This window comes from Nannobrachium achirus (assembly GCF_963921795.1).
Source record: "Nannobrachium achirus genome assembly, chromosome: 3".
Taxonomy (NCBI): domain Eukaryota; kingdom Metazoa; phylum Chordata; class Actinopteri; order Myctophiformes; family Myctophidae; genus Nannobrachium; species Nannobrachium achirus.
The window spans coordinates 75744334-75768369 of NC_137812.1; the positions used below are offsets into that span (position 1 = coordinate 75744334).

At 40.8% G+C, this 24036-nt stretch overlaps 1 protein-coding gene across 2 annotated transcripts in view; it reads right to left on the bottom strand.

Moving 5' to 3' along the window:
* Positions 1–24036, bottom strand: part of LOC308281333 (uncharacterized protein) — a 97292-nt gene that overhangs the window by 44935 nt on the left and 28321 nt on the right. For both annotated transcript variants that reach the window (XM_080721490.1, XM_080721489.1), the window contains exons 4-8: positions 9589–9630; positions 8723–8811; positions 4152–4254; positions 3064–3200; positions 1747–1919 (exon numbers count right to left, since the gene is read on the bottom strand). In XM_080721490.1, the coding sequence (XP_080577616.1) occupies positions 1747–1919; positions 3064–3200; positions 4152–4254; positions 8723–8811; positions 9589–9630 (544 nt within the window). The remainder of the gene's footprint in view (positions 1–1746; positions 1920–3063; positions 3201–4151; positions 4255–8722; positions 8812–9588; positions 9631–24036) is intronic.

Here is a 24036-nt window from a genome sequence, read left to right on the forward strand (position 1 = left end):
AGCTGTAGTTCCAGACTCTATATGGCATTCAGAGATGTATTTGTCTGGCTACGCGAGACTAGGTGAGAAGCAGCATAAAAGCCAGGGAGCACTGACAATGTTCCTTGCTCATCAAACGACCCCAGAGGCTGACATGGTGTGTGAATATAATAAGCACATTTTCAACTCTGGTTGTTGTTACTTGTAGGCTAGTAGTATGTAGTAGTAAAATATTATTTACTACTTAAACTCCTGCTGGGTAATCAGAAGAGTGGGGACATGAGAAACCTCTGTATGTATGCTTTGGAAAATTATCTGAAATTACTGTTAAAGTATGATTCAAACATTTGACATTAAATGCCTAATTTCAACAATACAACCTGTGGATGGCATTATGGCATAAACAATAAGTCAAAGGGTACATTTTGCAGGGTTTAAATCATGTATACTTTACATAATTTCATACTATTTTCCAAAGCATACTTTTATCATTTACTTCTTCCACATATTGAAAACAACTGCTATTTACAAACTGCAACACATACACACAATACATATCTGGTGTATAGTTATTGTTAATTGTTATTGTTACTGATGGCATGAGGATGGAAACATGCATTTACATGGCCAAAGCAAAAAAAACAACATAGTATACAGTTGGATATGTTGGCAGAGGTAGCTTGGCATTTTGAAACAAATCACTTGTGGGACATGGACCTTTCGCTGAGCCCCACCCACTCTACTGACAGAACGCGGTCGGTCAAGCTCTGCTCCTCGCCCATTAACTTGCATGTTATACGACTGCTATTCCCATATAAATCCATCATTTCAGGAGCAGCACATTCAGAATCTCTTCTAGATCTAGTCAGCAAGTCCTAGCAGTAGGCTATGCACTGGAAACATGTGGATGACATCATTTCAATGAAGTACAAATACAGGGAAATTAGTATGTTACCGGTATACATGTTTTAGAAAATACAAAATCAATAGCCAAAACTATCCATAGCTAAATATACTTCCATGACTTTCCAGGACCCTTGATCAATTCCAAAACTTTTCCAGTACTGGAAAAAAAATATATATTTCTAATTTCAAACTATTTCCAGGAATTACATGACCGTGGGAACCCTGAGTTTATGCTTGAGGAAAATGCACCTTCCAAACGGTTTCTGGGCACGTGGAATCTGGTGCTGGTCCATAGATTATGGTTAAAAATGTGTGTGTGTAGGTAAGGTATCATCACAGTGTGTAAATCAGGTAAATCATCACAGTGTGTGTGTGTGTGTGTGTGTGTGTGTGTGTGTGTGTGTGTAGGTAAGGTATATATAATGAAGGTAAGGTACATACAGTCATCACAGTAAGGTATATATAATGAAGGTAAGGTACATACAGTCATCACAGTGTGTGTGTGTGTGTGTGTGTGTGTGTGTGTGTGTGTGTGTGGGTAAGGTATATATAATGAAGGTAAGGTACATAGTCATCACAGTAAGAGTTCCCACAGCATGGTATGACCACAGTGTGTGTGTGTGTGTGTGTGTGTGTGTGTGTAGGTAAGGTATATATAATGAAGGTAAGGTACATACGATCATCACAGTGTGTGTGTAGGTAAGGTATATATAATGAAGGTAAGGTACATACAGTCATCACAGTAAGGTATATATAATGAAGGTAAGGTACATACAGTCATCACAGTAAGGTATATATAATGAAGGTAAGGTACATACAGTCATCACAGTAAGGTATATATAATGAAGGTAAGGTACATACAGTCATCACAGTAAGAGTTCCCACAGCATGGTATGACCACGGCGTCGGCCATCAGATCGTTACAGATGGGACACAGCAGCTCATCGGGGATGGGGTCAGACTCATCCTCAGAGGAGGAGGCGTCCCGCGGGACGAAGGGGGGCCGTTCCTTCTTACCCAGAGCATAGGCCTCACTGAAACACACACACACACACGCACACACACACACACACACACACACACACGTTATAAATAATTCCTTGTTATGTCTTTGAAGCCGGGAGCCACCTCTGTGTCTCATTAGTATTTGCTATGGGGCTGTTAAGTATGACATCATTTTGTAGGCAGAGGAGAATTTCTGCCCCCAGTTTCCGTGAATCTTTTTACTATTTTTACTATTTACACATTTTTCTTCTCTTTGTTGTTGAAAGGAAAGTGTTAGAATTATACTTTAGTCGTTATTTTTGTCTCGGATCTGTTGAAATAGCGAGGGACAGAAAATGCTCTGGGGGCAGAGTTCTCCTCTGCCTACAAAATGATGTCACGGCTTAAATGCCCCATACATATAACATAATCAAACAACATCTATAGCGTACTCCCCCATGCTGTGTGTGTGTGTGTGTGTGTGTGTGTTTGTGCGTGCATGGTGTTACGTACGCATCGATAGCGGGTATAGCGTACTCCCCCGTGCTATGTGTGTGTGTGTGTGTGTGTGTGTGCGTGCATGGTGCTACGTACGCGTCTATAGCAGGAATAGCGTATTCCCCCGTGCTGTGTGTGTGTGTGTGTGTGTGTGTGTGTGTGTGTGTTTGTGCGTGCATGGTGCTACGTACGCATCGATAGCGGGTATAGCGTACTCCCCCGTGCTGTGTGTGTGTGTGTGTGTGTGTGTGTGTGTGTGTGTGTGCGTGCGTGCGTGCATGGTGCTACGTACGCGTCTATAGCAGGTATAGCGTATTCCCCCGTGCTGTGTGTGTGTGTGTGTGTGTGTGTGTGTGTGTGTGTGTGTGCGTGCGTGCATGGTGCTACGTACGCATCGATAGCAGGTATAGCGTATTCCCCCGTGCTGTGTGTGTGTGTGTGTGTGTGTGTGTGTGTGTGTGTGTGTGTGCATGGTGCTACGTACGCATCGATAGCAGGTATAGCGTATTCCCCCGTGCTGTGTGTGTGTGTGTGTGTGTGTGTGTGTGTGTGTGTGTGTGTGTGCGTGCGTGCGTGCGTGCATGGTGCTACGTACGCATCGATAGCAGGTATAGCGTATTCCCCCGTGCTGTGTGTGTGTGTGTGTGTGTGTGTGTGTGTGTGTGTGTGTGTGTGTGCGTGCATGGTGCTACGTACGCGTCTATAGCGGGTATAGCGTATTCCCCCGTTGACGTCAGCATGGCTCCTTTGGTTCCGGGTTCAGCTTTCACCATGAAGCTCTGAGGGATTCCTTTACTGACCCTCACCTGCTTAGGAGGCTCCATGGTCCGGTCCTAGAGACACACATTAACCCATTTAGAATCATTATTTTATGCTTTAACTATTGAAAAATAGCAGATATACAAGCTCACAGCGCAGCACCGAGTGCCGCGCTGCAAGCTTGTAGATCTGCTATTTTTTGAAAAATGTTGAAAATTAGAATTTTGACCCGATTTTATAAGTGTCTTTTGAATCCTTCTAAGGTTTTTTTTTAAAAAACCCTATGTTTCTATATGTCAGCAATCTGGCCAGCCATCGTCAAAGAAAAGGTCCTTTTCACTTAACTGGAGCTCAGTTAGTCTGTTCTTGAGAGACTACTATGTCAGTGGTTCTCAAACCTTTTCATGTGAAGGACCCCCAAACTGATATTTATTTGGCCACGGACGCACATCTCAAAATATTTAGTTTCAGGGACCACCCAGAAGCAAAATTTGAGTTACAAATGTTTGCTTTGAAAATACATATATTCAAAGATTTGCACACTTTCCCCAATAAAAAAAAAAAATAGCAGATCTACAAGCTTGCAGCGCGGCACTCGGTGCCGCGCTGTGAGCTTGTATATCTGCTATTTTTCACTGGTTAAAGCATTCAATAATTATAGGCCTGAATGGGTTAATTAATTGCGATTAACTGTGTTTAATTGTGTTTTTGTCGCTGGCAATTACATTTCTGTTTAGCTTGCAGGCTTTGAAGTTGCACATGGCAGATATGACACCTTACCCAAATATACAAAGAAATGAAGGACATATTTGACTACTTTATACTTAAAATAAAATAACTTTGATAGGGGAAACGGACGATCTACAAGCCCACAATGCGTCACGATTGTGAGCTTGTAGATCTGCCATTTCCATTATTTCAAAACGTTCTAAAATATACAAACATCTTTCAACATGTAAATGATTATGACGATTACGACAACATAATTGCGATCGTGTCAAATAATCGCGGGTAGACGACCTTACCTGGACCAGCTGTAAGGGACAGTTGCGGATGTAGTGGCCCGCCTTCCCACAGCGGAAACACGTGTAGTTGGCTGGGGGAGGACCCATGGCCTTCTTGGAGTAACTGAGGAGAGAGGAGTGTTAGACACACATGTAGTTGGCTGGGGGAGGACCCATGGCCTTCTTGGAGTAACTGAGGAGAGAGGAATGTTAGACACACCCAGACATGGAGGTTTTCTGGGATCACTACCTCTTTTGGGGGTTTCTGATGTGGTTGGAGCGGAAATAACTTTACGTCATCACGTGACAGGAACCGCCAGTGTTGTGCACTAGATTCCCTTAGTTTAAAATAGGTTTAAATGGGTTTAATGGTTCCGTTTCTCTTGGTATAATAATGGTTTAGTCCATCATCTATTCTAACTCGTAGCGAGACTAGAGAGAATAAACTAATTGATTCACATCATGTTGGGAGCAACAAAAACATGCAACAACAACAACAAGAACCAACCAGCGTTTTTAGTAAGATGGATTTGAGCGATGTAATTGCGAACGGACTGTGGCGTGCACGCGGGTCGTGCAACATCTGTGCACCACAATGGACTCGCAGTCTCGCACACGCCCACGTTAAAAGGTAAAAAAAGAATCGTGGCAGCCAGGGAACACTGAATGTCAGAGTGTATGTGTGTGTGTGTGTGTGTGTGTATGTGTGTGTGTGTGTGTGTGTGTGTGTGTGTGTGTGTGTGTGTGTGTGTGTGTGTGTGTGTGTGTGTGTGTGTGTGTGTGTGTGTGTTAGGGCTGTAATCTAGCCCCGTTTTAGGGATTCGAACTTCGGGGGGATTTTCCGAACGGACCATCGAACCTTCGATGGTTCGTTCGATTGAATAAAAACCGAACAATCGGACCATCGAACCATCGAACGTAGGCTACTGTACCTTTAACCAGCTAAAACAGTGTAGGAAATGTGTTAAATGCGCTGTTTTTTCCCATTGAAAACTCGTTGATGCGTGACCGCATTAACACCTAGGCTAACACTTGGAAAATCCAACCCAATCGGAGAAAATGTTGCACAGTTTGTTGACGAACAGGCTTAATGTATAGCGGAGTTGCACGGATGATTATTAGACTTGGTGACAGCGTCGGAGCGCGTCGCGTTCGGGCTGAACTGGTCTCGATGTAATAACCCCAGAAATCGCATTATAGATCCTTTAGGGCAGGGGTGTCCAAACTCTTTTCAAAGGGGGCCACATTATAAAATATTAAAACACCCAAGGGCCGACTTTCCTGGCAAAATGTACTTTCGGTTGGACCATAACAAAGTCACATACATGTGCATCGCAATTCAAATATTGTATTTAACTACCATCATCAATATTTAATATCAGTGGTCTTTTGTCGTGTGTGTGCTCTGAACAACACACAAATAACTCACATTACCAAATGTAACCAGACATGCAAGTCAAAAATACAATAAATGGCCTTTCTTTGAGCCCTTCAGAATGAGACAGCAGGAAACAATCCTGACAGATTATACTCTGGGAAAATATTCTTGTTTGACGGTGCTGGCGGGCCGTTTATAGCACAATTTAGGAATGAAGCCGGGGGCCGCATAACATTTGTCCTCGGGCCGCATTTGGCCCCCAGGCCGCACTTTGGACACCCTTTAGGGGTTTGCAATGAAATCCATCTTTGCTTATAGTCGAGGACCCACATGGCCAAAAGCTCAAAGAAAAGAGGGGTACCTGTGATTTTCTGCCGTACTTTTTATTTCAGTTTTATTTATTAGGTTGGTCATTAAGGTCCACAGAATGAGAGGCCTGCTCTGCCGGAAACATCGTGAAAAAAAGTTATGGCCATTTGTATATTCACTGTCCCATTGACTCCACTAGAAATATTAAAAAAAGAAAAAAAGTCTGCTTTAATTAGCATGTGAGGGGTCAAATTAGGGATTCTTCGTGATTCTGAATCCATTGCAAGCATTTGTTTTGCATGAAAAACATTCCTTGGGCAAGATATCAACCCCCCAAAACAGTCAAAAGTGATGAGTCATCACTTTTTTTTCCACTTTTCACAGTTTTGGGCTGCCGAAAAGTAACCCAAGCAATGTTTTTTATGCAAAACAAATGCTTGCAATGGATTCAGAATCATGAAGAACCCATAATTTGACCCCTCACATGCTATTTAAAGCAGATGTTTTTTATTTTTTTAATATTTCTAGTGGAGTCAATGGGACAGTGAATATACAAATGGCCATAACTTTTTTTCACGATGTTTCCGGCAGAGCAGGCCTCTCATTCTGTGGACCTTAATGATCAAACTAATAGATAAAACAGAAATAAAAAGTACGGCAGAAAATCACAGGTACCCCTCCCATTTTGGGGACTGGGTCCCCGACTATTAGGAGAAAGGCTGTTTAATCTTTGGGTGTTCGCTATTCGGAGGACAAACAAGTCAGTCTCTGCCCAGCTGAGAGTGCTCTCACTCTACTGTCAACAAGCGTGTCAGCGAGGCGCTGTAATGGTTCGCGGCCCCAAGAGGAGCGGAATTGGAGTGGAGGACGGTTCGAATCCCCGAACGTTCGCTTGCAGCCCTAGTGTGTGTGTGTACATACTGTATAGGATCATAGTGTGTGTGTGTGTGTACATACTGTATAGGATCATAGTGTGTGTGTGTGTGTGTGTGTACATACTGTATAGGATCATAGTGTGTGTGTGTGTGTACATACTGTATAGGATCATAGTGTGTGTGTGTGTGTGTGTGTGTGTGTGTACATACTGTATAGGATCATAGTGTGTGTGTGTGTGTGTGTGTGCATACTGTATAGGATCATAGTGTGTGTGTGTGTGTACATACTGTATAGGATCATAGTGTGTGTGTGTGTGTGCATACTGTATAGGATCATAGTGTGTGTGTGTGTGTACATACTGTATAGGATCATAGTGTGTGTGTGTGTGTGTGTACATACTGTATAGGATCATAGTGTGTGTGTGTACATACTGTATAGGATTATAGTGTGTGTGTACATACTGTATAGGATCATAGTGTGTGTGTGTGTGTACATACTGTATAGGATCATAGTGTGTGTGTGTACATACTGTATAGGATCATAGTGTGTGTGTGTGTGTGTGTACATACTGTATAGGATCATAGTGTGTGTGTGTACATACTGTATAGGATTATAGTGTGTGTGTACATACTGTATAGGATCATAGTGTGTGTGTGTGTGTACATACTGTATAGGATCATAGTGTGTGTGTGTGTGTACATACTGTATAGGATCATAGTGTGTGTGTGTACATACTGTATAGGATCATAGTGTGTGTGTGTGTGTACATACTGTATAGGATCATAGTGTGTGTGTGTGTGTACATACTGTATAGGATCATAGTGTGTGTGTGTGTGTGTGTGTGTGTGTGTGTGTACATACTGTATAGGATCATAGTGTGTGTGTGTGTGTGTGTGTGTGTGTGTGTGTGTGTGTACATACTGTATAGGATCATAGTGTGTGTGTGTGTGTACATACTGTATAGGATCATAGTGTGTGTGTGTGTGTGTGTGTGTACATACAGTATAGGATCATAGTGTGTGTGTGTGTGTGTACATACTGTATAGGATCATAGTGTGTGTGTGTGTGTGTACATACTGTATAGGATCATAGTGTGTGTGTGTGTGTGTACATACTGTACAGGATCATAGTGTGTGTGTGTGTGTGTGTGTACATACTGTATAGGATCATAGTGTGTGTGTACATACAGTATAGGATCATAGTGTGTGTGTGTGTGTGTGTGTGTGTGTGTGTGTACATACTGTATAGGATCATAGTGTGTGTGTGTGTGTGTACATACTGTATAGGATCATAGTGTGTGTGTACATACTGTATAGGATCATAGTGTGTGTGTGTGTGTGTGTACATACTGTATAGGATCATAGTGTGTGTGTGTGTGTGTGTGTGTACATACTGTATAGGATCATAGTGTGTGTGTGTGTGTGTACATACTGTATAGGATCATAGTGTGTGTGTGTGTGTGTGTGTGTGTGTGTACATACTGTATAGGATCATAGTGTGTGTGTGTGTGTGTGTACATACTGTATAGGATCATAGTGTGTGTGTACATACTGTATAGGATCATAGTGTGTGTGTGTGTGTGTACATACTGTATAGGATCATAGTGTGTGTGTGTGTGTACATACTGTATAGGATCATAGTGTGTGTGTGTGTGTGTGTGTACATACTGTATAGGATCATAGTGTGTGTGTGTGTGTGTACATACTGTATAGGATCATAGTGTGTGTGTGTGTGTGTACATACTGTATAGGATCATAGTGTGTGTGTACATACTGTATAGGATCATAGTGTGTGTGTGTGTGTGTGTACATACTGTATAGGATCATAGTGTGTGTGTGTGTGTGTGTGTACATACTGTATAGGATCATAGTGTGTGTGTGTGTGTACATACTGTATAGGATCATAGTGTGTGTGTGTGTGTGTGTGTGTACATACTGTATAGGATCATAGTGTGTGTGTGTGTGTACATACTGTATAGGATCATAGTGTGTGTGTGTGTGTGTGTGTGTGTGTGTGTGTGTGTACATACTGTATAGGATCATAGTCGTGGTTGGACTGTGAGATCATGGCTCTGATCTTGTCGTCCTCTGAGGCGTTGGCTTCAGCCAGGTTGGCCGTCTGGAGACAAACAGAGAGAGATGTTATCCATCCATCCATCCATCCATCCATCTATCCATCTATCCATCTGTCCATTCATCCATTCATCCATCCATCCATTCATCCATCCATCTATCTATCTATCTATCTATCTGTCTGGAGACACATCACAGGAGAGAGAGGATTAAACCCATCGACCATCCATCCATCCATCTACCTACCTACCTATCTACCTATCTGTCTGTCTGTCTGTCTGTCTGTCTGTCTGTCTGTCTGTCTGTCTGTCTATCTGGAAACAGCCGAGGAGAGGGAGATGATGATCCGTCATGTCCCACATGAGAGCAGGACAAACAATATATCAGATGATCCATCTATACACCTGCCAGGGCTTTGTAACTGAGATGTCCATCCTGACAACCATTCTGATCATAACCTGCACATGGGCCTGCTCAGAGTACATCTGATAGGCGTGTGTAATTTAACAATCAATACATTACTGTAAACAACATATCATCAATCATAGAACAGACAACAGAAGCACTGTGACCACAGTGTCTGCAGCAAATCAACCTGGAGAAATGACATTCAGCAGTCAAGCCTCGTGATCAAAATGAGAACCTTATTATGTTAAAAACTAAATATGAAATGTGACATTATGGACACTTTACTGAGCCCTGGTTTGTGGCGACACACACACACACACACACACACACACACACACACACACACACACACACACACACACACACACACACACACACACACACACACACACACACACACACACACACACAGTACCTTGGTGAGTTGGGCCAGAGACATTGAAGGAGAGGAGTCCGTCTGCAGGGAGTCAGAGTAGAGACATTAAACAGGTTAAGGTTTAACAGACAGCCAGCTCCTAACCCTAACCCTAACAGTTAACCAGGAGCCAGCCAGCTCCCATCGCTAGGCATCGCTGCAGCGGTACCAGGATACGCAGCATTACCATAGACATAGATTTACCAGTAAGACTCCCTAATCGAGAGATAAGCGACCGCCAGGTTGCACACACAAACTTTAGAAGGCAATGGTAGCCAATCAGGAGGGAACATGTTGATGACATGACTGTAGAGGCACTGTGTACCGCTTTGCGTGATTTTAGGCCAAAATCTGCAGGAGCAGTGTCCAAAAATGTGTTTTGCAAGAATGGGCCTCACGGTGGCGCTGTGAGACATGAAGCCAAGGAGTGTGTGCACAAAGTTTGGCATGGGTCGGGGCAACGGTGGCGGAGATATGAGTAGGGCAAAAGTGTGACGTGACTGACTGACAGACTGACTGACTGACAGACAGGCGGTGGAGGTTTTGATAGTAACCGTGACCTGACGGTCGCAATAATATTATTTAGAGGGAGGACTGTTACAAAACTTAAAGGACAACTCCACCCTAAATCACTTCTAGGCTCATTTTCCTACTTTTATTGATCCATAATGACTGTCCATGGGGTCTATTAGGCAGAAATGCCCCTGTTGTCCAGTTTCCCCAGCAGAACCCAGCAGCTCTCATAGCATAGAGTGGAGCTATAAGCCTATCACTTTTACGCTATTTGTTGCGGTCAAAAGTATTTTTATTTATTTTCCCATTAATGTGTTACTAGTTGTCATTAGAAACACATCCATGCCTCGGTTGTCTCACAATAAACAGATGTTATGCTGTTCTGTGTTTTGCCAGAACAGTCCCGGAAAGGACACGCTGTGATTGGCCAGTACCGTAACTTTGATTGCCCAAAACTTGATTTACAAGACTGTAGTGGCTCTTGTGGGACAACCAAGGCATGGATGTGTTTGTAATGACAACTAGTAACATGTTCATGAAAAATAAAAACACTTTTGAACACAACAGTGTAAAAGTGTAAAAGTGGTTTATAGGCTCCTCTCTATGCTATGAGAGCTGCTGGGTTCTGCTGGGGAAACTGGACAACAGGAGCATTTCTGCCTAATAGACCCCATGGACAGTCTTTTGTGATCAATATAAGTAAGTAGGAAAATGAAATATTTAGTCTGGAGTTGTCCTTCAAGACATGATTGACAAACTGCTCTCTCGTCCTACCTCCATTACCCAGCTCGGCTTCACAATAAGAGCGGTAGTCAGGCCGCTGCGCGGGTCAGACGCATATCAATAATTAATGGTCGGACGTCAATTCGGGTCGGAGACAAAGCTGTCGGTAACAGTAACGTAAACTGCCCGATCCCAGCTCTAGTGTGGGTCAAAGAAAGATCCCAGCTCTAGTGTGGGTCAAAGAAAGGAGATAGCAGGAAAAGGAAGGAGTGGCTTCAAGTCGTGGTGTCAAGTTGTGGCGCACAAGGTGACGTAGCCAGACATAAACTCACGTTTATGGCGTCCACACGACGAAAACTATATGGAGTATTTAAAAACACCCACTTGTGGCCAGAGATTTTTAAAGGACGTTTACATCGGCCAAACACCTTTACGTGTGGTCAACCACAGCCCCCACCTTCCCCCTCAAAACGCGTATAAAAAGCTGTTCATAAAAATACCAGGCTTGGTGTGGATTATGCCTCCATTGGGACATCAGGACTGTGCATAAGAACTGTATTTTATCCACCTGTTTCCGCGGGAGTTTACTGGAGATTATTTGGACCCGTTTGGACCACACTTCCGGTTTAACAGCAGACATACAAGCTCACGTCGCGTCGCAGATGCAACCATTGTGAGCTTGTAATCACACTCGGCTGCGGCGCCGGAAGCTCGGTACAGCGTCTGCGCAATGCACTATGGGGCGTTGGAAACCTGTGGATAGGCTTTCCTAGAAGGTGAACTGATGACCTGTTGCCTTAAAGCTATGAGAAACTTCAGTTCCTCATAGCTTCAAAAATATTCTAATGCAAAAGCAATCAAATGTAGTAGTTTTTATGTTTATGCTGTAGTATTGATCAAGAAGGGCAGATTTCTGCCCTGCAGCAACGATATAAAGTATGTTATTTCTGGCAAGCCTTCTAATATTTTTGACCTGATTCTATAATGTCTAAATTAGTGGTTCTCAAACCTTTTCATGTCAAGGACCCCCAAAAAGAATTACATGCATTTGACCGTGGACCCCCATCTCAAAATATGTTGTTCCAGGGACCACCCAAAAGCAAATATTTGAGTTAGAAATGTTTGCTTTTAAAAAGATATTCAATTGAAAAAAAAAGAAAAAAAAAAAAAAAAGAAAAACAAAGTCAATCATGTGAGCTTGTAGATCTGCTATTTTGTCAATAGTTAAAGCATTCAATAATTCTAGGCCAAAATGGGTTAAGATCCGCTGCTGAGCCAATTAAATGAAACTATATGAAAATGAACTGGAACAGGACAACATAGTGTGGGGCCTTAAGGGGAGCTAATGCTAATTTCATGCAAATTTGTCTTAAAGCACCACATGTTGCCCAGATGTAGCCCAGGGCATGCTCTAATGATTTAGCTAGGGCGCCCGAGTCTGCAACCTTCAGGGTCGCCACAGCGGCCAAATCAAGTTGGGCTCCCATTGACTTTCTATACAGGAGGAAAATACACAGAAAAACTTTTTAAGTAGGATGTGAGGGGTTTAACTAGGGTTTGTCATGATGCTGAATCCATTGCAAGCATTTGTTTTGCACAAAAAACATTCCTTGGGCTACAAATGACCCCAGAAAACGACCACAAAACTGTGATTAGTGATGAAAAGTGATGGCTCATCACTTTTCATCACTAAACCATCGTTTTCTGGGGCCATTTGTAGCCCATGGAATGTTTTTTTTTGATTCACCCTACTTAAAGGAGCTATAGTCAACTTTTTCTTGAAAAACGGATGCTAAAATAATAATGTTTCGAAAATATTTTATAAAAAAATAAGCTTCATATATGTGTTTCTATTCAAAAATGACCACAAAAAGCGTAAAATAATGATAAAATAATCATTTTGGCCATTGTCAGACCGACACTTTGTTTACATTCTAGTCTATAGACTAGGATGTAAACAAAGTGTCGGCCCTACAATGAAAAAGTTGACTATAGCTCCTTTAAATACCCAGAAAAAAAAAGTTTTTCTTTAAGACAAATTTGCATGAAATTAGCATTTGCTCCCCTTAAGGCCCCACACTAACAGGTCTGGTAGCTTCTGAGGGGGAAAAACTAGAAATACAGTTAATGCACACAGCTTATTCTGCACATAGTGGGACAAATAACACCACGGATCCACTCACAACGTTACGATTTTGCCCATAAGCGAGAATTAAATCAAGAAAGATGTAGGGCACAACTATCACCAGTAAGACTCCCTAATCGGGAGATAAGCGACCGTAGGTCTCGCTAGAAGAGGGCCATGTGAGAAATGAGGGGTGGGGTCTCCGCGTTGCCTTGGCGGACGAATAGGTACCGGCCCCGGCTCTCCCGGACGCTCCTAGGCCGAGTTAGGGCATTTTATGTGAGCTGCAGTGGAGGGGGTCCTCCACTGGGGGCGCCACCACTTTTGCATCCGTTCTGGAGTAGCAGGAGTGGGTGGTCCCCGGGAATTCCCCGTGAGCAGCCCCGTGGGGGTGGTCATTTGGTCATTTTTGCACATTTGGTATTTTTTTTACACCTGGAGGTCCCCCAGGGACCTGGGGGTCCCTGGAACTCCGGGGGTCCTTGGAGGTTGTAGTTTGGCAGGTAAGGAGTGTGTGTGCAAAATCTGGCATGGATCGGGGCAACGGTTGCGGAGATATGAGCAGGGCAAAAGTGTGACGTCTGACGTGTGACGGACTGACTGACGGACGCACGGACACCTGGTGGAGCTTTCTGTAGTAAGTGCGACCTACGGTCGCAATAAAACGAGTACGTCTTCTTGCACACCTATGAAGCGACAGCTGCGTCAGAGAAAACCAGCTGTCTTTAAATGCAGAAATAAAGCTTTTAATGGGAAACAATGTTTGGGTCCAGTCAGAGTCACTAAGATTTCTGGACTGAAATAATGTGTTTCACGTTAAAACTATAATTATCTTTTCCAGGAGTTTCTCTTCTGCATTTTTTGTTTTCCTACTGACCCTTTTAGTCAGTGATTTGACTGTAGGCCTACTCCTGCTGTTTCACATTTCTGTCAAATAAAATATTCAATCAATCAAACCAGCCAACAAATTATTGGCCCAGATATGTGCTTAAAAAAGGGGGAAAAAAAGAAATCTCCATTAATGTAATGCTTAATGTTGTGTGTAATTGATAGAAAATAAGCCAATGTTGAGCTAACTACTCCTTTATACCCTTGTGTCCTGTAGATCAATACACGTCTAATCGCTCCTTCTATTCAAAGCTTACAGAATTAATTAGGATATGATTTGTATGTTTTACTTCATTGCTTTAAATGAATGCATACCAGCAGTCATTCAGGTAGCAAGCCAGAGAGGATCATCCTTCTAAATGAGAACAAACCCATTTATAGTTCCACTGGCTGTCTCTACAACCTAGACAACCTAAAGGACAACTTTGTTTTTATGAATAAGGGTTCATATTTTAGATTGTAATTAGAGAAAAGAAAATAATAAGCCTATTCCCAAGATGCGCTGCAATCTTTCATGGGAAGACGTGACTTATGGGGGCGACTAGTTTTACTGTAAATAGTAATAAAGAAATCGCTGGCTTTTTGTGTCTAAAAAGACATTTAGCCTCTTGTACGCATGCCCCACCCACTGAAATCACTAAACGATCGCTAAAATGCTATAAAGCAGTGAGTTTAACACTCATCTTTCCTCTAATTACAATCTAAAATATGAACCCTTGTTGTAAAAAAACAAAGTTGTCCTTAAAAGATACTTCTATACCACATTGACTGAGACTAGAGTAATGCTTCTCTATCAGCATGCTATCGTAGCAGAACGATGGGAGCACACCTAGCATACGCATGAAACAAAATATTTCACTAGCAGATCTGCATTGTACAGTAATATTAACACATAGACTTGAACACCTTAACTTAACCCATTAAAACCTGGAACGCATCGGTGTCACTTTAACCTTAAGCGTGTTGTAGATCGCAGATCTACAACACGCTTTTAAACGTTTGTAACTCAAATATTTGCTTCTGGCGGGTTCATAATATTTCTAGATGGGGGTAAATTACACATAAATTCTAAGGGGTCCTTGACATGAAAACGTTTGAGGACCACTAACATAGAAACATGCGTTTAAAAAAAAAAAAAAACCTTTAGGAGGATTTTATAAGACAAAGATTTTAACACATTTTCACGATTTTTCAATACACAGATATACAGGCTCACAGCATGGCACTCGGTGCCGTGCTGTGAGCTTGTATATCTGCTATCTTTTTTATAGCTAAAGCATAAAAGCGGTTCAAGTCTAACGCTACACAGATAGGTTCCAGGTCTTAATGAATATTTCACCCCCAAAATGACTTATTTTCATGGATATTTATTTTGTTTTGATGACTGACAGCAGTTCAAAAATCCCAAGACTGAAATGTATTTTCAGACCATGTCCCAAATGTGTGATCTGACTTGTGATTTTTGCAAGTCGACTCGACTCAGTAAAAAGTTGAGTTGAAGTCGACTTTATCGTTTGGGTTAGGGTTACATCACACATGACCGCCCAATTACTTTGGGGGGGGGGGTCCCCAGATGATTAACTTAATGTGAAACATTGTTTTCTCACTCAACAGTAAACAAACCAACGTAAGGTTTAAGTATTATAGAGGGGATCTGCACATTTCTAAAGTGACAATTTAAGGACTTTTTTAATACCTTTAACTCATTGAGTGCCTATCCCGAATTAGTTCGGGATATATGATCGTATCACAGGGTGCCTATCCCGAACAAGTTCGGGATAAAAAAAAAAAAAAAAAAAAAAAAAAAAAAAATTTTGAAAAAATTTTTTTTGATTTTTTTTTTTTTTTTTTTTTGACCCCATCAAATCTGGTGAACATGATTTCAATCGCGATTTTGCATGTTCCACCCCCATACAACCCCATCTAACATACAGGGCAGCCATTTTTGTTTACATTACATGTAAAACATAAGGGCGATTATCTCAAGAATGCCTGAACGGATTTCCAATCGGATTTTTTTGTTTGAAAGCTGTGAACAAACTGCACAAATCCACTCCAATGCAATCCAGGATTGCATTGGATTTTTCAGAGCTCATTCTTCTCTGTTTTTTTCCCATGCATGAGGTGTGCAAGGTTTAATCATGGCTAAGTTGACGAAAATAAGGCTTCTAAAATGCTTGGTAGCCAATAGCTAACTTCAAGCTAACTTCATCCTCTTCCTGTACATGCAGTCATGCACAAAGGAAAGTGTTCAGGCAAGTCATGGCTGCAGGGCTTCTGCATATACCAGCATATCTCTATGGGATTTTCTCTGGCCACTGGGCGCCCTCTAGTGGTGAAAGGGGTGGCACTAAATGAGTTAAAATGACAAATTAAACATTGTCCAAATTTTCAAATATATAGAGGCAGAAATTGTGAAAATAGCAGATCTACATGCTCACAACACGCCACAATGCGAGGCGTTGTGAGCATGTAGATCTGCTATTTTCACAATAGAAAGTTCTTTTTTTTTTTTCAACTTCGACTCTCTCTGGTGGGAGTCGACTTGTGTAATCGTTAATGCCCTATTCTGAACTGCCTTCACTGAATGTGTGTTCAAATCCATGCTTCATTTTATAGAGGGATCTTCTCAAGTTATGTTGTATTCTATTGCTAGTCTGGTCAATTCATTTTATAGAGGGATCTTCTCAAGTTATGTTGTATTCTATTGCTAGTCTGGTCAATTCATTTTATAGAGGGATCTTCTCAAGTTATGTTGTATTCTATTGCTAGTCTGGTCAATTCATTTTATAGAGGGATCTTCTCAAGTTATGTTGTATTCTATTGCTAGTCTGGTCAATTCATTTTATAGAGGGATCTTCTCAAGTTCTGTTGTATTCTATTGGTAGTCTGGTCAATTCATTTTATAGAGGGATCTTAAGTTCTGTTGTATTCTATTGCTAGTCTGGTCAATTCATTTTATAGAGGGATCTTCTCAAGTTCTGTTGTATTCTATTGCTAGTCTGGTCAATTCATTTTATAGAGGGATCTTAAGTTCTGTTGTATTCTATTGGTAGTCTGGTCAATTCATTTTATAGAGGGATCTTCTCAAGTTATGTTGTATTCTATTGGTAGTCTGGTCAATTCATTTTATAGAGGGATCTTCTCAAGTTCTGTTGTATTCTATTGGTAGTCTGGTCAATTCATTTTATAGAGGGATCTTCTCAAGTTATGTTGTATTCTATTGCTAGTCTGGTCAATTCATTTTATAGAGGGATCTTCTCAAGTTATGTTGTATTCTATTGCTAGTCTGGTCAATTCATTTTATAGAGGGATCTTCTCAAGTTATGTTGTATTCTATTGCTAGTCTGGTCAATTCATTTTATAGAGGGATCTTCTCAAGTTCTGTTGTATTCTATTGGTAGTCTGGTCAATTCATTTTATAGAGGGATCTTCTCAAGTTATGTTGTATTCTATTGCTAGTCTGGTCAATTCATTTTATAGAGGGATCTTCTCAAGTTCTGTTGTATTCTATTGGTAGTCTGGTCAATTCATTTTATAGAGGTATCTTCTCAAGTTATGTTGTATTCTATTGCTAGTCTGGTCAATTCATTTTATAGAGGTATCTTCTCAAGTTATGTTGTATTCTATTGCTAGTCTGGTCAATTCATTTTATAGAGGGATCTTCTCAAGTTATGTTGTATTCTATTGCTAGTCTGGTCAATTCATTTTATAGAGGGATCTTCTCAAGTTCTGTTGTATTCTATTGGTAGTCTGGTCAATTCATTTTATAGAGGTATCTTCTCAAGTTATGTTGTATTCTATTGCTAGTCTGGTCAATTCATTTTATAGAGGGATTTTCTCAAGTTATGTTGTATTCTATTGCTAGTCTGGTCAATTCATTTTATAGAGGGATCTTCTCAAGTTCTGTTGTATTCTATTGGTAGTCTGGTCAATTCATTTTATAGAGGTATCTTCTCAAGTTATGTTGTATTCTATTGCTAGTCTGGTCAATTCATTTTATAGAGGTATCTTCTCAAGTTATGTTGTATTCTATTGCTAGTCTGGTCAATTCATTTTATAGAGGGATCTTCTCAAGTTATGTTGTATTCTATTGCTAGTCTGGTCAATTCATTTTATAGAGGGATCTTCTCAAGTTCTGTTGTATTCTATTGGTAGTCTGGTCAATTCATTTTATAGAGGTATCTTCTCAAGTTATGTTGTATTCTATTGCTAGTCTGGTCAATTCATTTTATAGAGGGATCTTCTCAAGTTATGTTGTATTCTATTGCTAGTCTGGTCAATTCATTTTATAGAGGGATCTTCTCAAGTTCTGTTGTATTCTATTGGTAGTCTGGTCAATTCATTTTATAGAGGTATCTTCTCAAGTTATGTTGTATTCTATTGCTAGTCTGGTCAATTCATTTTATAGAGGTATCTTCTCAAGTTATGTTGTATTCTATTGCTAGTCTGGTCAATTCATTTTATAGAGGGATCTTCTCAAGTTATGTTGTATTCTATTGCTAGTCTGGTCAATTCAAATACATTATAACATATATCTCTGCTGTCGGGCCCAAACCTCCTAACTCCAAAATGTTCATTTTCGCAAAGCAGGCTCTTTGTGTCTCCATAGCGTTCTGCTGTCGTCATCAAACGGTTGTCTTCATAAGAATGCTACAAAAACTGTTGTTGAGTAATCACATAGAAAATAAGTCATTTTGGGGGTGAACTACTCCTTTAACAAAACTTACTTACAGATTCGGAATAAATATGTAAATTTATGCTCGTTGTACAGTGGTTTTGTTCCCCCAAAAACAGCAGATCTACAAGCTCACAGCGTGTCACATCCACTGTTTTTGACACACACCTCGTATAAGGAAGTACACATCAGGCTTTTTCCCCCTTGTTTTACCCAGGGAGTGGAGAGAGGTCGGTAATAGGGATGTGACGATATGAACATTTAATATCACCATTATTGTGACAAAAGTAATCACGATTTACGATATTGCGATAATCTTCATCCATTATCCTGGGGCAAAATAAATAGCAGATCTACAAGCTCACAACGCTTCGCAAAACACGATGCGTTGTGAGCTTGTATTTCTTTTGCATTTTTTTTGGCAAAGCCATTTGATAAGAGTGAATAAAGACTATATCAAGTACGTATATTATAAGTACCTTTTACAAATTATTATAGAGGGTTTAAGTGGAACCGGATATGCAGCTCTGCAAATAAAAGGTGAATTGATCCCAATGCATGATGGAGGACGATATCACGATAAATGAAATCTCCACAATACGATTATCTCATTAAATGATACTATTGCTTATTGTCCCATCACTAGTATAGAGTGGAGAGAGCTTGGTAACCCTAGTAACACTGGCCTCCAGGCAGTGCTTTCTTTTTCAGAGTTAAGACACACAGGGGTCTGGGGGGTGTGTGGCTCAAGCACCGAACCACTAAATAACTTTATTGACAGGTTCTGCAGCTTACAAAGCTCACAGGACACTCCCACTCACTGCTACAAGCCCAGGGCGGTGGCAGCGACCACGGTTCGATCCCCAGAGAGAATCACTTCAAATCATTATGATCGTGTCAGAACGTCATACCAGGCAAAAATATCTACCCTCAGTCTCAACCATGAACCACAAGTTTATAATAAACATGAACAGTTCATTACGCTTGTGTTTTCTTTGGTAGAACACATTTAGAAATGGGCATATAGAATGCATAGCATTTAATATGTGGGATGAAATAAAATTAAAATAAAACCTGCAAATCAGAAAAGGAAGGGGTTTAAGTCCATGTTCAAGGCATCAAAGAATCATCATCTCAAAGTTTTTAGAAAAGTGTACAGCTATTAAAAACAATAAAACAGTTATTATATTCACATTTAGAAGAACAGGCGAAAGATGATAGACAACCATTATGTCATTCTCTACACTTCCCCTTCAGACCCCCTCTAAAGGTTTGGGTTGTGTAGTTAGTCTAGTTAGCGTGTCGTGATGCATTGGAGACGTATCGCTCGTGCTCAGTTGTCATTGATTAGAAATGAATAATGCAAAAATAATGTCTCTTTGACTTCCATTGTACAAAACCGCTCTTAAAATCACTCTTTTCAGCACCTCAACCTAGCCCTGGTCATGTTCTGCTTGCCCAAAGGTCATGTCCACTTGCCCGAAAAGTAAATCGTTCATTATAAAATGACAGTTAAGATTTTAACTCACCCACCGCTATTTTTAAGACCCTTCTAATGGTCCACACCGCCAGGATTTTGCCTACCTTTAACGTGGGCGCGCGCGCGAATCCATTGCGCGATGGTTCACCGATTGCATTCACAATACGATCCAGGCACGGTAAGCAACAAAACACTACAGCCTTCCATCGCTCAAAGCGAAACCGACGGAGCGCCACGCTGGTGTTGCACAACATTGAACCGGATGACATTTCGGCAGACAGGATACAGGCGTCGTTGTCCCGCCCCCCCATTTCCGTTCTGGAACATCCAGATCCGTTTTTTGTGAATAGGGCGGGTCCAGAGAGCGCTATGGGGACGGCGAATCGGCGATCATACTTTTTTGTTTTATAGTTATTAAAGCTAATTGATAACTCGTCATATTCGTCATAAGCAGAGTGGACCCATAACTATAGCTCGTCAAACTCGACATAAGCAGGGGATGAGTTAATTACCGCTCAATTTAACATGCTTTACTTTCTGTGGCTGTGCGATTATTCTTATTTTTTTTATACCTAAATACCTCGAAATCCAAATACCTACATAGCTATGATTGAATATGTCTATGGTTAAACACTTATTATATATTTCCAAGTTTAGGAGCAGCTCTGGCCACATCCATCTTGTGTTGTTAATGGATGGTTAGGTTTTTACAACAAGATCCTCCGCACACTCAAAACTGTGCAAAATCAACAAATCTTTATTTCCAGATAGTGTAGTGTAGTAATTATTGAAAAGATGAGTGTTCAAATATTGTTTACTGCTTTCTATGGTATCCATAAGCCCATTCCCAAGATGCACTGTAATCTTTCATGGGCAGATGTGACTATATGGGGGCTGGTAGTGTTTAAGGAGAACTTTGTTTTTTTACAACAAGGGTTCATATTTTAGATTGTAATTAAAGAATATAAAAGATGAGTGTAAAAATTATTTCATTTACTTCTTTCTATTGTTTTATAGATTCTTATTTCAGTGGCTGGGGGCATGCGTACAAGTGGCTAAATATGTCATTTTACACAGAATAAGCCCATTCCCAAGATACAACACAACCTTTCATGGTTGGATGTGACTTATGGGGGCTAGAAGTGTTACTGTAAATAGCAATAAAGAAACTGCTGGCTTATTGTGTCTAAAAAGACATATTTAGCCACTTGTACGCATGCCCCCATGCGCACGCATGCCCCACATTTTAGCACGGTAAACGCGATAAAACAATAGAACAAAGCAAATGAAAACATTTTAACATTCACTTTTTCTTTTCTCTAAAGTTGTATTTTAATGTAATGTAAATTGCCGGCTTATTGTGTCAAAGTACATATTTAACCACTTGTACGCATGCACCCACCCACTGAAGCCTCAAACCACAGAAAGCAGATATACAAGCTCACAGCGCAGCAAGCGAGCTTGTAGATCTGCTATTTTTGAAAAATCATGATTTTTTTTTGCAAGTCTTTGAATATATCTACTTAAAAGCGAACATTTGTAACTTTAATATTTGCTTCTGGGTGGTCCCTGGAACAACATGTTTTGAGATGGGGGTCCGTGGCCAAATACATGTAATTTTGGGGGTCCTTGACATGACAAAGTTTGAGAACAGCATGATTTAGAAGAAGGATTTGGAAGTCGGGTCAAAGATCGGGTCAAACATATTCAAAGACTTGCACTCATTTTCACGATTTTTCAAAAATAGCAGATCTACAAGCTCGCAGCGCAGTGCCGCGTTGTGAGCTTGTATATCTGCTATTTTTCTTAAGTTAAAGCATAAAGTAATGGTTAAAGTGGTTAAAATCGAACGCGACTCAGGCGCGTTCCAGGTATTTGAGTTAAGGGGGAGATTTTAGATATAAGACAAGCTTGTTCAGGGTGGGATAGGTGGCCTCTCTGTCGACATGAAAAGTGTCCTGACTTGTTGTGATTTGACACTTTAATAACATTGAATTGAATTACAATGGAAGTAAATGAGACATTATTTGTGGATTATTAATTCATTCTAATCAACAACGGTATGTACATAATGAGGTAATAAATAGTACACAACCTTTACCAAACCGTCTAATTGCTTTAAGCCAGATTTATACCCTGCAGTACGATGGGTGAACCAGAAATAGGCCATTAAAGTCTCCTATATTCGAGGCCGGGACACCGGAGTACAACAGAGCATAAATCGGCATTGGTTTTGTTGTTCCATTTTCACAGAATGAATTTCAATCCCAGCCACAACTGTTTTACTACACTGCCTTGTGAAAACACCACCATCAAAAGTTGAAAACAAAAGAAAGATATTTTCACATGAAACAAAATGACAGTGAAAACACTTCAAACAATAAAGTGATCACATTGGCCTGGACAGAAGCAGGCTACTGAATGAACACACAACCTTTTCATCATGAAATACAGTCAACAGTTAACACTTTGATTGCTCAAATCAATCAATGCCAAGGAGCCAGTAATGTAACATTATGGTGGTTAATGGTGTCAGGGGGGACTACCAAACCAAAGCACCGTTTTCCCTGTTCAGCCTGCTGTTTCTGCTGCCGACTCAACTCAGCTCTGAAGTTCAAATACAGGAGGATTGTCCTCATTAGGGGTGTCAGGATTGAAACAGAATCACGCTCCAATTCAGTGAATCGACATTACAAGATGGATCACGATTCTCGTTTAGTGCATGTAGCGAGGGAAAGTTAGCCAAGTGCAAGACCAATCTGGGTACTAAATCTAGATCAATATCTTTCTTCACAAATGTGTTCATAAAGGTGTCTACTATCACCTCTGAACTTTGTCAAACCCAACTCCCTTGACATACTTTGTGGGAGCCAATCAAAGTTATTGGGTATCCCGAGGGCCTGGGATTAAAGGGCGAAAAAGAAAATGGCCAATATGAACGTATGAGTTGTATTGTGTAATTTGGGTATTTCTGGGCTGCTGAATCCATTCCAACCATTAGTTTTCAATTCAAATGACTCCTTGGCCATAAAATAGGCCATAACTACTTTTGTGTGTCTATGAGACATAATATTGGCAATAAAAAAATGGTTGGAGTAGGGTTTGAATTCATGAAAACTATTGAAGATCAGGTGGGTAAGCGCACATCATGACACACAGGATAACATGATGCAATCTGACAAGGAACACTCAAAAGGGTTTAAAACATAGGGACTAACAGGACACAGGTGAACTCGAATGACATGATTGGCTAAGCCTTAGCCAATTAGACCCATTTCATGGCCAAGGAGTCATTATAACTGAAAACTAATGGTTGGAATAGATTCAGCAGCCCAACAATACCCTAATTACACAACTCATACGCTCATATTGGCCATTTTATTTCCCCCCCCCCCTTTAATCCCAGGCCCTCGGGATACCACCAACTTTGATTGCAAAGTATATCAAGGGAGTTGGGTTTGACAAAATTCTGAGGTGATAGTAGACACCTTTATGAACACATTTGTGAAGAAAGATATTGATTTAGATTTAGTTCCCAGATTGGTCTAACACTTGGCTAACTTTCCCTTACTAATGCATGCACGCGTCCGAGGGAAGCTATAAGTCTGTTTAATATTTATTTTGTTATTCTGAACCAGGGTTTAGGCCAGTGGTTCTCAACCTGTGGGTCGGGACCCCCAGGGGGTCCCCAAATTATTTTGGGGGGTCCCCAGATGATTAACTTAATGTGTGACATTGTTTTCTCACTCAACAGTAATCAAACCAACATAAAGTTTAAGTGTATAGAGGGTATCTGCACATTTCTAAAGTGACAATTTAAGGACTTTTTGATGCCTCTAAAATGACAAATTAAACATTGTCCAAATTGTCAAATATTAGAGGCAGAAATTGTGAATAGAGGCAATCTCCATGCTCACAACGCCTCACATTGTGAGATAGTTAATCTCCATGCTCACAACGCCTCACATTGTCAGATAGTTCATTTAAATTGATAATGAGCACCACATATTTCTAATATTTTGTGGAAAGACGTGAGACGAC